The 17,042-nt window shown below is 37.8% G+C and overlaps 1 protein-coding gene across 1 annotated transcript in view; it reads right to left on the bottom strand.

The window, feature by feature from the left end:
* RXFP2 (relaxin family peptide receptor 2) overlaps positions 1-14,805 on the bottom strand; it is a 101,058-nt gene extending 86,253 nt beyond the window's left edge. The window contains exon 1 of the mRNA XM_032294343.1: positions 14,685-14,805. Coding sequence (XP_032150234.1) covers positions 14,685-14,805 — 121 coding nt within the window. The remainder of the gene's footprint in view (positions 1-14,684) is intronic.
* Positions 14,806-17,042: the final 2,237 nt, after the last annotated feature.

Genomic DNA, 17,042 nt, shown 5'->3' with positions numbered 1-17,042 from the left:
AAACATAACCAGCGAGGCTTTGCCAAGCCAACACCACTCCTGGTTTTCCATCTCTAACCAGGAAGTGGTCAGCATGGAAGGCTGAACAGTTCTTGGCTGAGATAGATCCTGTGTTGACAGCCACGGCAGGGAGGCTGCAGCAAGACCGGGACTTTGCACCTCAACTTCTTAAGTGTGGGCTCCCTATTTGCCCTCTTTTTCCTTTTGGCCTCCAAATATAACCAATCACTCAGTGCTCTAACTCAAGTCCTATCCTCCAAGAGCAATGAAAATCTGGACCAAGTTAAGTTAGTGTTTTAAGGACAAGCTTAACTTTGGAGAGCATTCTTAGTTATATCTTTTCATGGTATGCGTTATACCCAATACACAAAAATACCTCCATTTTTTTCATTCTTACTAAACTCAGGACCTGTAATGTTACCGACCAATCTTACACAAGCACACTTCTCTGCTGTTTTTGTTTTTTAATAAACATCCAGACTCCTAAGCTTGACTTACATATAAGTGGATATGCGGCTGAGATTGAACCTCTTTATATCTGCATAGCTTTACCAGCAGAACTGACAGCTGGCATTATCTGTGTCAGTGGAATTTAACTCTTTGTCTAGGACTTTTTGTCCAAGAAGTTAAAGCTACAAAATAATAATTAAACATGACTCTTTTCCAAAAAACTACAGTGAACCAATTGGTTCTGGGCTAGCAGCTTGTTTAGTAAATAGTAGGAAACTTAACAAGATTGACCTCAAGGCCCTGCCATAGCTGTGTACACTAATGCTAAACTATTATATCTTGAACTCTGCCCAATCTCAATCAGTTTCTCACTGCGAATGACCCACCCTAAATGACATTAGTTAGAACTCCAATCCTATTGATATCCTCCCCTGACTTCCCTCCTCCAAGACCCAGTAGGATGTCAAGATGGGCTTCCTTTTTAGGGCAATAGGTCTAATAAAGCCTTGCACAAGGCAGTAGGTTTTCTGGTGGTCTTGTGGGGATTTAAACATGGGTGCTATCCATCTAGTATATACACTATCTATAAGAGTTGTAATATTAAAACATTGAGATCACTCTTTTCCTCAACACACACAATCTTTTTCCTCTCCCTGTGTTAAAATGGCATTTTGAATGACCAAGTGAATAGCCAGAAGTACTATTATCGCCCAGCAGTCTTCAAAAATTTTATAAGAATTTTATAAAACTGTATATGCTCCTACCAATTTTTCATTCATACCTAAAACTCTCATAAGTTACAAAATATGAAGTCTAGCATCTTTTAAAAGCTGATGTTTTAAAATAAAACTGGTATATCACTGTTACAGTCTTCTGTTGAATGTATTACATTGAATGAAATCCCATAACCACTAATATTATCATCTTTGAATTTTTAAAAACTAGATAAACAATATTTAACAGAAATTTCATATTGCTACTTTAACATTTTGAACTAGTTTTTTCACTCCATTTTTCTCACAAACTTTTATCTTAATGTTATATAATTTATGACTACAAACTTTTTTTTTTGAGCTGGAGTGCAGTGGAGCAATCTCAGCTCACTGCAACCTCCGCCTCCTGGGTTCAAGTAATTCTCTTGCCTCAGCCTCCTGAGTAGCTGGGATTACAGGCATGTGCCACCACACCCAGCTAATTTTTGCCTTTTTAGTAGAGACAGAATTTCACCATGTTGATTAGGCTGGTCTCGAACTCTTGCCCTTGTGATCCAAGGGCTCACAGGAAAAAGGGAATGCTTATAAGCCTCCCAAAATGCTGGGATCACAAGTGTGAGCCACTGTGCCCAGGCAAAAACTTATTTATTTTTCACTTTTATCTTAGGTTCAGAAGGTACATGTGCAGGTTTGTTACCTTGGTGTATTGCAAGATGCTGAGGTTTGAGGTATGATTGATTTCATCACCCAGGTAGTGAGCATAATAACCAAAAGGTAGCTCTTTAGCCCTTGTCCCCTCCCATTCTTCCCCCTCTAACAGTCCCCAGCGTCCGTTGTTCTCATCTTTGTGTCCATGTATAGCCAATGTTTAGCTCTCACTTATAAGTGAGAACAGGCAGTATTTGCTTTTCTGTTCCTATAATGTTCTTAGGATAATGACGCCCGCTGTAACCATGTTGCTGCAAAGGATGATTTTGTTCTTTTTTTCTGACTGCACAGTATTCCATGGGGTACATGTACCACGTTTTCTTTACCCATTCCACCACTGATGGGCACCTACATTGATTCCATGTCTTTGCTATTGTGTATAGTGCTGCAATGGACATACAAATGCATGTGTCTTTTTGACAGAACAATCTACTTTCCTTTGGGTATATACTCACGAGTGCAATTGACACTTCGAATAGCATAGTTCTGTTTTGAGTTCTTTGAGAAATCTCCACATTGCTTTCCACAGTGGTTGAACTAATTTACATTCCCACCAACAGCATATAAGCATTCCCTTTTTCCTGCAGCCTCACCAGCATCTATTATTTTTTGACTTTTTCATAATAGCCATTCTGACTGGTATGAGACGGTATCTCATTGTGGTTTTGATTTGCATTTCTTCGATGATTAGCAACGTTGAGTAATTTTTCATGTTTGTTGGCCTCTTGTATGTCTTGTTTTGTGAAGTGTCTATTCATGTTCTTTGCCTACTTAATTTGTTTTTTGCTTGTTGATCTTTTTAAGGGGTAATTTGTTTTTTGCTTGTTGATTTTTTTACATTCCTTATAAATTTGACATTGTTGGCTAGGAGACATTGTCAGCTGCATAATTTGTATATATTTTCTCCCATTCTTAGGGTGTCTGTTTACCCTGTTGGTAGTTTCTTTAGCCGTGCAGAGAAGCTCTTTCATTTACTTAGGTTCCATCTGTCTTTTTGTTTCTGTTGCAATTGCTTTTGAAGTCTTAGCCATAAAGTCTTTGCCAAGGCCGACGTTCAGAATAGTATTCCCTCGGTTTTCTTCTAGGATTTTTATAGTTTGACGTCTTACATCTAAATCTATGATTTATCTTGAGTTAATTTTTTTATATAGTGAAAGCAGGGGTCCTATTTTATTCTCCTGTATATGGTTAGTCAGTTTTCTCAGCACCATTTATTGAACAGGGTGTTGTTTCCCCATTGCTTACTTTTTCTTTATTTTGTCAGAAATCAGATGGTTGTAGGTATGCACTGGTATTTCTAGTTTCTCTATTCTGTTCCATTGGTCTGTGTGTCTGTTTTTGTACCAGTATCACGTTTTTTTGGTTACTGGAGTCTTATGGTATAGTTTGAAGTCAGGTGATGCCTCCAGCTTTGTTCTTTTTTGCTTATGATTGCCTTGGCTCTTTGGGGTTTTTGAGTTCCATATGAATTTTAGAGTAGTTTTTTTCTAATTCTGTAAAAAAAAATCACATTGGTAGTTTGATGGGAATAGCGAACAGTAGACTGCTTTGAGCAGCATGGCCATATTAATGATATTGATCCTTCCAATCCATGAGCATGGGATTTTTTTTTTAATTTCTGCCATTTATAATTCCTTTCAGCAGTGTTTTGTAGTTTTCCTCATAGAGATCTTTCACCTCCTTAGCTAGAAGTAATACTATTTTATTTATTTATTTATTTTTGGCTACTGTAAATGGGATCGTGTTATTGATTTGGCTCTCTGCTTAAATGTTATTGGCGTATAGAAATGCTACTAACTTTTGTATTAATAAATTGATTTTGTACCTGACACTTTAATGTAGTGATTTATCAGTTCTAGGAGACTTTTGGCAGAATTTTTCGTTTTCTAGGTATAAAACTGTATTATCAGTAAAGAGAGATGATTTGATTTCTTCTTTTCCTATTGATATCTTTTATTTCTTTTCTTACCTGATTGCTGTGCCTATAATTTCCAGTAGTATGTTGAATAAGATTGGTGAGACTGGGCATCCTTGTCTTGTTCCAGTTCTTAAGGGGAGTACTTCCAACCATACAGAATGATGTTTCTTGTGAGTCTGTTGTAGATGACTCTTACTATTTTAAGGTATGTTCCTTCGATGCCTAGTTTGTTGAAGTTTTTAATCATGAAGGAATGTTGGATTTTATTGAAAGCTTTTCTGCATTTCTTAAGATAATCATATAGGTTTTGTTTTTAATTTTTTAATGCAGTGAATCACATTTATTGCTTTGCATATATGGAACCAACCTTGCATCCCAAGAATAAAGCCTACTTCATCAAAGTCGACTTTTTTTTTTTTTTTTTTTTTGAGATAGAGTCTCATTCTGCAACCCAGGCTGGAATGCAATGGTGTGATCTTGGTTCACTGTAACCTCCACCTCCCAGGTTCAAGCAATTCTCCTGCCTCAGCCTCCCAAGTAGCTGGGACTATATGCATGTGCTACCACGTCTGGCTAATTTTTGTATTTTTAGTAGGGCTGGGGCTTCACCATGTTGGCCAAGCTGATCTCAAACTCCTGACCTCAGGTGATTCACCCACCTCAGCCTCCCAAAGTCCTGGGATTACAGGCATGAGCCACCACACCTGGCCTGAATTAACGTTTTGATGAGCTATTGGGTTTGATTTGCTAGTATTTTGTTGAGGTTTTTTACATCTATGTTTATCAAGTATATTGGCCCATAACTTTCTTTTTCCATCATGTCTTTGACAGATTTTGATAGCAGGGTGATGCTGGCTTTGTATAATGAGTTAGGAGTAGCCATCTTTCTCCTCAATTTTTTGGAATAGTTTCAGTAGAATTGGTATCAACTCTTTTTTTGGTAGAATTTGGCAGTGAATCCATCTGGCCCAGGGCTATTTTTTGGTTGGTAGGTTTTTTATTATTAAGTCAAGTTTGGAACTCAATATTGTCCTGTTCAGTGTTTCAGTTTCTTCTTGATTTAATCTTGGGAGGTTGTGTGTCCAGAAATTTATTCATTTCCACTAGATTTCCTAGTTTGTGTGTAGAGGTGCTTTTTTTTTTTTTTTTCCTAATTCTCTAACTAGCAGTGTATCAATCTTGTTTATCTTTTCAAATAAACAACTTTTGGTTTTGTTGATTCCATGTACGGATTTCTGGATCTCCATTTCATACAGTTCTGCTTTTATTTTAGTTATTTCTTTTCTTCTGTTAGCTTTGGGATAAGTTTTTTTTTTTTTTCTAGTTCCTCTATTTTTGATATTAGATCATTGATTTGAGACCTCTCTAATTTCTTGATGTGCACATTTTGCACATAAACTTTTCTCTTAACACTGCTTTTGCTGAATCCCAGGGATTTTGTTTCTGTTTTTGTTTGTTTTGAAGAATTTTTGGATTTCTGTCTTAATTTCATTGCTTGCCCAAAAGTTATTCAGGAATAAGTTGTTTAATTTTCATGTAGCTTGTGGTTTTGAGAGATCTTGTTAGTATTGGTTTCTATTTTCATTCCACCGTGGTCCAAAAGTATGGTTGACATGATTTTGACTTGTTTGGATGTATTGAGCCTTGCTTTATGGCCAAGCAAGTGCTCAATCTTAGAGTATGTCCCATGTGCAGATGAGAATAATATATATTCTGTGTTTGATGGGTAGAGCATTCTGTAGCTATCTATTATTTCTAATTGGTTAAGCGTTCAGTTTAAGTCTAGAATTCCTTTGTTAGTTTTCTGCCTCAATGATCTGTCTAATGCTATCACTGGGGCACCGAAGTCCCCAACCATGATTTCGTGGCTGCCTTTTTGTAGGTCTGAAGGAACTTGTTTTATGAATCTGGTGCTCCATTGTTAAATGCATATATATTTAGGGTAGTTAAGTCTTCCTATTGAATTGAACCCTTTATCATTATGTAGTGCCTTTGTCCTTTTATCTTGTTGTTGGTGTAAAGTCTGTTTTATCTAAGAGTAGTGACCCCTGCTCTCTTCTGATTTCCATTTGCATGGTAGATCTTTCTCCATCCCTTTACTTTGAGCCTATGGGTGTCATTACAGGTAAGATGGATCTCTTGAAGGCGGCAAATGGATGGATCTTGTTTGTGTATCCATCTTGCCGCTCTGTGACTTTTAAGTGGGATTTTTTTGGCCACTTACATTCAAGGTTAGTTTTTTTACTTTTTTTCTTTTTGAGATGCTGCCTCACTCTGTAGCCCAAGCTGTGGTGCAATTTGGCTCACTGCAACCTCTGCCTACCAGGTTCAAGTGATTCTCCTGCCTCAGACTCCCAAGTAGCTGGAATTACAGGCACGTGCCACCAGGTTCAGCTAATTTTTTTGTTTTTAGTAGAGACAGGGTTTCACTATGTTGGCCAGGCTGTCTCAAACTCCCAACCTCAGGTGATTTGCCCACCTCGGCCTCCCAAAGTAAGTATTTATTTGGAAGGTCAGGACTCTGGCCTACACCCAGCCTCAAGGTTAGTACTGATACGTGAAGTTTTGTTCCCATCGTGAGGTTGTTAACTAGTTAACAACTAGTTGTTTTGTGGTTTCTATTGAGTAGTTGTTTTATAGGATCTGTGGGTTACGCACTTAAGTGTGTTTCTGTTGTTAATCACCTCACCAAACTTCTCTGCAAGGAAAAGCAGTACAAATACCAAATTTTCAAAAGTTAAATTTCTGTGATCAAGATTACATGCTTATGATGTTACCATAACAATTTGAAATAGTTGATTAAAACAACATAAATATATTACTAATTTGACAAGCAACTATTGACTATAAAAAGTAAAACTTTGTTATAAAATAATCTTTAATTAGATAGTTGGGCCCTTCTGTTTTTAATTCATTAATATATTCAAGCATTAATATAATCCTAAAATGAGACAGAGTTTAGCATGAATTCTATGTTCCATTTTTTTATAGATGTAAACTCTAAGAAATTCTATCACATAAATGAATAAATGGGAGTTAAGGGTTTTTTGTTTTGTTTTTTTTTTTAAAACAAATTAACAAATTAACAAATCCTTGTTAATTTTCTGTCTGGTTGATCTAATATTGACAATGGGGTGTTAAAGTCTCCCACTATTATTGTGTGGGAGTCTAAGTCTCTTTGTAAGTCTTTAAGAACTTGCCTTATGTATCTGGGTGCTCCTCTATTGGGTGCATATATATTTAGGATCAATACTAAAATAGTTCCATTCCCATCCATAGTATATTTATAATTTCTTTCCATTTAGTCTTAGTGGTCCACTGATTTTCAATATAAAACGAAAATATCTTTCTCTGAAAACCACTTGGGCCTAAGACATTAGGAAAATCATATTTCATGATACACTGAAGCCTTCAAAATAGTTTATATAAAGAAAGATTTTACAGTTCAGTAAAATAATTTGACAAAATGCAAATAGAATTTAAGAAAATATGAAGAAATCTATACTAAGTTTTTATCTCACTTTTGCTTAAATGTCTAAATGATAAATAATAAGTTTACCAAACACAATTGCTAAATAAGAATATTACAGCTTTATAAAGCTTTTTCTCCAGTATTCTAAAGCAGGATATATTTCATCCTTCTTTGCTTTACATTTTCTCAGGCATATTTCTGAATCCACTGCTATCAGAAAACTGGAGGGGTCCGTAGGGAGGGAGGAAAGAAAACTGATCTGGTTTTTAAGGAAGTAAGAGAGAAAAACTGTGTCAGTAATCCAGAAAATCCTGTTCATTGAAAAAAGCAGAAAACCTCATTTGTTGAAATAAGAACTGACAGAAGCTGATATATCTTCAGAGTATGTCTTTAACTAGCAATAGATTGAACTAGGTCTGCAATTTAAAAACTCTTTGTTCACTAATTTTAATAAATTGAATCTTTCTGAAATTTATAACAGGCACCAATTATATATTTCATCTGTAATTGAGCACTTTTCATTTAATGTATCTTTTAAGAATATAAAGAGGTTGGCATATCGTAAAAAAGTAGCCCCTGATTATATTCATTTTTTTCAGTACATGAAACTGTGAACTCAGGACATGACTGCATACTGCAGAATATTTGTTGGACCAACATCTTGGATTACTTTGTATTTGGCAAACCTCCAACTAAGACCAAATTTGGCCCTCTGCCCTGGTTCCTCTGATTCCTGGCAAATATCCCTTATATGAGTGTGGGCCTGGAATGTGCTTCTGCAGTCCCCAGTGTGATTATATCACTGGGATCATTCCATCTCATTAAGAGTCTGTGATGGTTTAATGATGTGTTGTGGAGAACTGTCATCTGCAGATTTTTAGCTCAATAAAATGTCGAATGGAGGTGACTTCGTCTTCCAGGTGATAATGCTGCACACACCTCAGCTTTAGTGAATAGCAGTTAACCCCGGACACCCTCTAATTCAGAAACCAATAGGCTTCTCCCGTTCTTTTGATTCCATCCTTCTTTTTCCTTTTTCTCTTTTTTAGCTCTGTGCTGGGCACAGATGAAACTCTTGATGGATATTTGCTGACTGAGTGAATGGGGGATTTTTCCTTCATCCATCTTTCTGCTTCATCTGTGTTCTTCTCTTTGCCTTCTATTGCTTTTCTCTTTTTCAATTTCTTTTTCTCTTGCTGTTTCCCTTATTGAAATGAACACAATCTAGAACTCACATAGCTTTAGACTTAAATAGATTTAGATTGATAAAATAATTAAAAATTGTTTGCTAAAAGGAATCTTAGGATTCATGTAGTTAATGAGTAAATTAATAAATTTAATGTTTTGTAGTTCTCAGAAAACAAATGAAAATCTGATTTGTCAACCTTGATGGATTTCTCTCTTTAATATTATAAGCCCTTGATAGAAAAATTTTTTATTCTTTATAGTTGCTTGATGACCTAAATATTGTTTGTACAGAAGTACAAGAGAATTTTAAGATAGCAGCATTGAAGTAAGCAAGAATCTAGCTTTGCTACTTTCTCCAATATTACCTGCCTTTAAAATGTTACGTACTAAGGGTATTTAGTCATTTTTATTTTTTAAGTTTCAAAGAAAGAGGGACATGCTAAGAAAATAACATCCTGATTCTAAGCATAACCATACTGTATAAATCAATAATAGATATGTCATGACTAAAATATACTTATTTATGATTACAAAAAGTATGTTTTCTTAAAATATTCTTTCTCTGAGATGTCTTCACTGGAGGTCATATTCTAACTTGAGATGGTGTATTTGTGTTACACAGGGGTCTGGGATTCTGTTGGGATATCATTGCAAATTGGGTAAAAGTGATGACTGAGTTGGGGGCTAAGACTGGGAATGGATGGGTCCTCAAAGATAAGTATTGATGGAGAGAAAGCAGAGTTAGGAAGATCGGGAGGGCCAGCTTTTGAGTTACCATATTCCTGTGCATGTAGCTCGCAAAGAAGTGAGCATAAAATAGTTAAACATCAAAATCTGGAAACAAAACACCAGGTGCTTGGGTGGGTGAAGACTGTCAGAGTGCATGCCACAATCAGATAATCCATGACTTCTGAAGGTCTGCGAAGAACTTTGCAGGTTCTTTGAAGCTGCTTTCTTTCTCCAAGTTCCAGAGTAGCTGAAACAGTCCAGGATTCTACTTCCTCCCTGAGGAGCAATTGGTTATATGTACAGAAAACATGTTTCTGAAGAACTTGGAGCCTGCTCTGGGAAGAATATGCACTGGAGAACAAACACTGTAGGAGAATCTTCCATCTCAACATTCACAGGGGTCTGTGCAAGAGCAAATTTGAAATAGAGATAACTAGCACTAAAGAAATGCAGCAGATGAATAAGGTAGATGTGCTTAAAATCAGACCACCAAGTTGTTACAGACATGGAAACGGAGAAACAGCTCAATTCTAGCCCCAGGTCAGTGCAATAAGAAACCACGCTGTGAGAGAGAGCCAGTGAATGAAAGAAGAAAGGAATCTGAGCCCGAACAGGAGAGAGGCATTTTCCTGAGCCAGTGCCTGAGTGGCCATCAGGGAGGATGTGTTAGTCTGTTTCTGCGTTGCTGTAAAGGAATCCCTGAGGCTGGGTAATTTATAAAGAACAGGAGTTTAACTGGCTCATGGTGCTGCAGGCTGTACTGGAAAGTGTAATGGCAGTGTCTGTTCCTGGCAAGGCCTCAGGAAGCTTCCACTCAGTGGAAAGTAAAGGGGGAGCAAGAACATCACACTGTTAAAGTGGGAGCATGAGAAAAAGGGGGAGGTGCCAGGCTCTTTTAAACAACCAGCTCTTGTGTGAACTGCCAGAGCAAGAACTCACCCAGTGCCATGACGCTGGCACCAAGCCATTCATGGGGGAATCCAACCCCATGACCCAAACACCTCCCGCCAGACCCCACCTCCAACATTGGGGATCATCTTTCAACATGAGATTTGGAGGGGAAAACATCCAAACTGTATGAGTGGATTTCAGGAAATATGGAAACATTTTTATATTTCTTTATCCTCCTACCCTGCCTCTTATTTCAATTTCAGGTCTCACAAGACAGGGGTAAAGAGACCTCTGAAAAAAAACGTGAGAGAGACCTACACTGTTATTTTCAGTGAAGGGAACATTTGTCCTAGGGCTATCTTTTCACAGCTAGAATTGGCCCATCTGTATTATACTAAACAAATGTAGTTTTCTCTCTAAGTCCAACAATAACTTTTAAACCTTCATTTTTTTCCTATTTCTCTAGCCATATTTCCTTTTTTAGTGTATTTTCTATTCAGGTTCTTTATGTATTTGCCTATTGATGCCTTAATGTTTCTCTTATTGGATATTGTTCTTTTTTTGTTTATTTAAAGATTCCTGAATTAAGAAAAAAAGTCATGATTAACAGATGTTCTGTCCATAATAAGCATACAGTACTATTTCTCAGTTCCTGGAGAAAATTACTCTCTTCTATAGAATTAATACATCTTTCAAAGATTATTATATATATGGCTTTAAGCTACAAAGCAGAAATTCAAATCTGATAATGTGTATATGTCAGAAGAAATTTCCCATAATTGTGTTTATTTATCTCTGGTTTATCTTGGCAATCAATGTTCCATGTTTACTCATATAAGATACCATAGATAGTCAACATCTGAATTCTACCAGAAAAAACAAAATGTTTGCTTTAAATATTAGACATGTATTTCTTTATTTAATCTTGAATCTTATCCCAAATAATTTGAAAATCATCTAGTTCTTGAAACTTATTCTACCAAACCCAAATTCCTAGCTGTGTTTTTGTGGAAGTTACTTTATCTTGCTGGTGATTATGTCTCAGATGAAAAGAGGTAGATTTTTAGAATTAGCAATTCAAGGTTGTGTAATTTATGTTTTCTTTAAAAATCTGAGCAGCCACATAACTAGTACAAATTAACAAGTATGCCCAGCCTTTCCAACATCATTTCCTTGGGCCTCCCCAATATGCATGCAATAGTGATTATTTGAGGAAAGGGGTGTGATTGTTGAGTTTGGGTGTTAACCTCACTGGGTTAAGAGACACTTAGATAGCTGGTAAAGCATTATTTATTCTTAATGCTTCAGTAAGCATTGAGCCCACCTGTCTTCTGCTGAAAGGGAAATCCAAGTGGTTTGGGATTTGATTAGAATGATTAGGCAGCCCCAAGTGTGTCTGCGAGGGTGTGTGGAGGAGATAGAGTATGAGTTGGTGGACTGATCAATGTGAGTGGGCAGCATCTATTCTGATAGAAACCTGATGGAATAAAAAGGTGGAGGAAGGGAAAATTCTTACCATCTCTCTTTTGGAGATGGCATGCCTTTCTTCTCCTGCCCTTAGATGGCAGAATTCCAGGTTCTCTGTCTGGCCTTTGGACTCTTCTCAGTGGCACTGAGGGCTCTCAGGCCTTTGACCTCAAGCTGAGAATTATACTATAAACTTCCTGGGTTCTGAGACCTTCAGATTGGGTTGAGCCATGCCATTGGTTTTCCTGGCTCTCTGGGTTGCAGACAGCCTACTGTGGGACTTCTCAGTCCCCATATCCAACGGAGCCAATATTCCTAGTTAATTCCCTTCCCAATATATTTACTTAAATCCAATTGCTTCTGTTTCTCTGGAAAATCCTGATTAAAACAGGTTTTGGTACTGAGAGTGGAATTCTAGAGGAAAAGAGTTTTTAAAATGAGTTTTCTTCATTGTTTTGGGGGTTTCTGGAATTGACTCTCTAATCTGATTTGGCTTAAAAATACCAAGAACTCTACTTCCAATAATAATACAGAGAGCACTGGTAGTCCATGGCATAAACTGTTTATAGAGAGACCCAAAATATCTGCATTGGATATTCCTAATTGACGATTTTTAAGAAGCAAGAAACCTAGTAACTGTATATGATACCTGTGAACGTTTTTGGAAAATGAAGGAATGAAATGATGTTGGTTAGTTGCACCTAATATTGTTGGAAAAAGTAACAAAAGGAAAGGATGAGGTCCTGAATTTGAATTTCTGGCTCCAGCTTCACATAAATAGCCTGAAAGCTTCTAGGTGTGCTCTGAAGGAGAAGCCTCATTTGCGTAACTACAGAGCTGGAATTGCTGAAAATCAAACACAAGTCTTCATCATGTCATTGTCTGAATTATAAGAAAAGTTGAACTCTCAGCCTCTACTGTTAGAGTAAGGGCATTTATTGGGAAAGAGCAGAATCCTGAAAGTTGGGATGGGGACATGTAGGAAGACTCTGATGAAACTGAGGATATTGAACTCCCCAGTGTGCAGGCAGTAGTGACCATTTGAGAAAAGGAGATAGGACTTATAGAAAAAATAATTAGAATGATGCAAAAAGGCAGATTATAAAGAATTGACTGGGCAATCAAAATAGTTATAAATATTTAAATATATTTTATAAATAAAAATAAAGTCAAATCAAAATAAAAGGTATAATGTCAAGGACATGAAGGTGAAATTAAAGAAATCACTATGACAGGCACTGGGTTTCTGACAAAGGATTATTGTGCCTCTACTGGGGAAGAAGCAGACTGTAGGGAAAAATGAAGGCTTCAAGTGCATTAAATCACATACAGAACCTTAACACCATCTCCAAATGGTGGTCAATTCTGGTGTAAGTCTGGAGAGGTCCTCTCATGCCATCATGCCAAGTCTGGGCAGAAGGCACACCGCCTTTGTGCTTTACTTGCTGCTGTCTGGCAGCCCACCAAAATATAGTACAATTCTTTTTTTTTTTTTTTTTTTTTTTTTTGAGACAGACTCTTGCTCTGTTACCCGGGCAGGAGTGCAGTGGTGTGATCTTGGCTCACTGCAACTTCCACTTCCCTGGTTCAAGCAATTTCCCTGCCTCAGCCTCCTGAGTAGCTGGGATTCAGGCTCACGCCACCATGCCTGGCTAATTTTTTTTGTATTTTTAGTAGAGACGGGATTTCACCATGTTGGCCAGGTCTGACTCCTGACCTCAGGCAATCCGCCCGACTCGGCCTCCCAAAGTGCTGGGATTACAGGTGTGAGCCAATGCTCCTGGCCCACAATTCTTATTTATCAAATCTTTCAACTCCCTGTGTAGGGAATAGAAATAGCATCTTTTTCTCATTCAACACAAGGTTCACAGTGGAGGCACCTATAATAAAAAGACAGATTAACAAGAGAAAATCATAGAAATGTATTTAATATGTGTTATCTGACACAGGAAGCTTCAGAAATAAAGACCCAAACACACAGGAAACCTGTTGTATTTTTAGGCCAAGTTTGACGAAGTTGTATGCCAAATGTGAAGTGGATAGCTGTGGGGAAGTATGATTGGACAAAAGGGGTGTGATCCAATGATATTAGCCTGGGAGATCATAGCAAATCTGCTTTGTTCAGATTCTTCTTGGTATCTCTGTCTTTGAGGATAAGGGTGCTCCATTCCACTGGGTAGGGAAAGCACCTCTTGAAATAAGATTTTATGATCTGCTTCAGGATAGAAGGGCAGGGAAAGGGGAGAAGCATATTCCTGTTTCTGCTGTTTCCCCAAATGCCAAAGTGCTATATTTTGGAGGGAGGTATCCTGAACCTCCTCACTTGCTTTTGCTGATTCATACGGGAACAATTCACAGACACTGAATAAACTTGTATATCTCTCGTGCCTTTGAGGTGCTGAAGATGAAACAATAGGCCTTAAAAATACAGATGGTATTTTCAGGTTTTCTTTAATTTTGGAGGCCAGGACATTGAAAGTGAAGAGAAGTTGGATAATATAGAAGCAGTGAAAACTTTTTTACATAATAAACAGCTGGGTTCACTTATATCGAATTAAACCCCTCTCTTACAAAGTCCCGTGGGCTGCCAGAACAGAAGAGACTGATACTGTTTATTCCTTTGAGCCAACCTGTAGCCTCTGGCTCCTGCTCAGAAGAAATGAAAGGGATAGGTAACATGAAATAGGGACTTACATCCTACTTTTGGGTATAAGTTGGGATCACACAGTGAGTGGCTTATTTGCTGAGTGGGCACAGACTTCAGCCTCTCTAGAAAATCACACCACGTGTTGGGTAAGTGGAGAATTGTCACTTTTCTCTACTTCCCATTGCCCTGGTGTGTTAAACCAGCCAGCCTAAGTGTATGGGAATGTTGTTATAATAGAGAAACTGAAAATAGTAAACACAAACCCACTTTTCCCATGTACTGTAGCATCAAGGGCCTCAGCCTCTTCCTCTCCTACAGAGAGACAAAAAGGCATCTTTTTCATCTAATTAAAAAACATCTGCATTTCAATTCAACTTTAGGTTATACTATACACAATGGACATTGGTGGATGACAGCTGTCTAAATACAAGTATTGTATCTAAATACTTGTATCTAAATACAAGTACAGGTATTGATCGACTTACGACCTATGCAACTTACGACCATTCGACTTTACGACCACAATCGCTAGCCACGACTGCTCCGCGTCTGGCAGTGCAAACGTTGCCCAGCTGGGTGTACCACAGTGCGGACCAGCTTCCGGCAGCACTACCATCTCCATGTGCACCATTTCAACTGTTATTCCAGACTCGGTACAGCAATTTGTGTTTTGTGTCTTGGATATTTTTCATCAAACCCCTCCCAACAAACTTCTTATACATTTCGAAACAATGGACCCAAACATTGAACGATTTGCAAGGATTGAACAGATGGCGCATGATGTGTTTCGTCCGTATCTTGAAATTTATGAAGAAAAAAAGAAACATACAATTCAGACAAAGCTCACCATGTTTATGAAAAAACCAACTCCGGTAACCCCAACTGCTGCCTCAGATGACATCAATGATCCGCAGCCAAGCACCAGCGGCCAATAAAATGTTTCGTACATGTTTATATATTTTGATATGTTTTGCAATTGGGAAAATGTTTCCTATGGTATTTTTTACACCTGTATTTTGTAATTTTGTATGTTTTGCAAATATTAAACCAGTTGTGCTGGTAATGCAGTGTTGTACTTAAACCTGACGAATGTAAAAATAAGAAACAAAATGGTGTAGAGATGATACAAATGGCATAAAATGAACAAAGAAAATTATGATATATAACAATAATGATAAAATATGACTTAAAGATTTTTATAAATCATTTCACAGTACTATACATATAGCCTACTCAACTTACGACCAAATCGTGTTACGACCGGCCTGTCGGAACCAATCATGGTCGTAAGTTGAGCACTAGCTGTATTGTATTCACCACCAGACTGAAACCTGTGATATAGGATAGTTACCACTTCAGCAGTGTAATCAGACCCATCTTTTAATAGACCACATTTGGAAGGGATAGTAACATAATTTGCCAAAAATAGTTGCTTACGCGTTTCTTTGGGAATGGCTGTGGGCTTGAGGAACTCATGGCTAGCTGGACTTACCCTATAATTGGACTGGAAAGTATACACCCTTTTTTCCTAGGACATATCCTCACCAAATTGGACTCTCTCTTATCTAACTGGGAAATAGTAAAGTATTGCTATAGGTGACAAAAAGAGGTGTCTTTGTGGTCTTATCCAATGGCTATAATTTCCCCACGGGCAGCCACGACTGATATGGAGCTGCAAGTGGAAGCCTTAGCCAAACACACAGCTGCATCTCTCAGTATCACACTCTGTGCCGTTACCCTCCTAGCTGAGGAAACTTCTCAAATTAGGTAGGTGGCCTTACAGAACCAAATGGCTTTGGACGTTTTCACAGTGGCTCAAGGGGGAGCTTGTGCTTTGATCAAAACTGAGTTTTGTGTATATGTTCTAGACTATCCACATAATATTACCAGGCTATGAAAGCTTTAGACACTGCCACTGATGTGCTATCAGTCAACCCCATACTAGCTTGGTTCCAACAATTGCCCAGTTCCTGGAAAGTCTTCTTATTTAGTTTACTTGGAACACTCTTACTTATATTGCTTTGCTATTGTGGGATATATTGCTGTTGTACTCTTTGTATAGGAATGAGAGATAAGCTTACTCAATGCTTTCTTAAGTTGGATACTTATTAATCTTCCAGATATCACCTTTTGTCAGGACTCAGAGTTGTGAATGACCTTCACCATACTGACACCTTCTGACTGAACTCCTCCATACCCTGGATAAAAGATACCCTAATAGTTAGACAGGAATATCATCACCCCTATTGAGACTGAAAAAGCTACAGAAGATGGTTCTTCATCCCTCTACAACCCTTAGGATTAAGGGTCTCCTTGTAAAAGGGAGGGGGAAACTATGTAAGAGGCATTTGAACCAGTTGATTCCATCTTGAATAGGCGCTGGGTAAAATGATGTTGGGACCTAGTGGGTTTCATTCCCAGGAGGTTAGGCATTCTTAGCCAACAGGTACTTACAGTTAAGGGAACAAGTTAATAATATGTATCAAGCAGACTTAGGATTTAACAGACCCAGGAAATAACAGACCTAGGAAACATTCTGATTTCCCAAAATCTTAAGAACAAAAGCATTCTTAGTTTAAGACTAAGTTTCATCTTGAAGATAATAATATAGATTCTTGTAGAAGACAGTAGTGACACAAAGATTAACAATCCTTTGTCACAAGCCAAGTGGAGCATATCTCCCCCATGTTATCTTATATATAAACAAGCATTGTACCTAAGATGCATCCCTCCTCTTGCTTTTGGGAATGCTCTGCTGTGTCTGTGGAGTAGCTATCCTTTCATCCATTCACTATCTTAATACATTTTCTTTCTCTGTGGACACACTTCGAATTCTTTCTTGTGTGAGGTCCAAGAACC

The sequence above is a fragment of the Sapajus apella genome, unplaced genomic scaffold (genome assembly GCF_009761245.1).
Source record: "Sapajus apella isolate SASKATOON/1434 unplaced genomic scaffold, GSC_monkey_1.0 scaffold32, whole genome shotgun sequence".
NCBI lineage: Eukaryota > Metazoa > Chordata > Mammalia > Primates > Cebidae > Sapajus > Sapajus apella.
The sequence above is the reverse complement of the archived record's forward strand: the minus strand, read 5'-3'. Positions and strand labels throughout refer to the sequence as shown.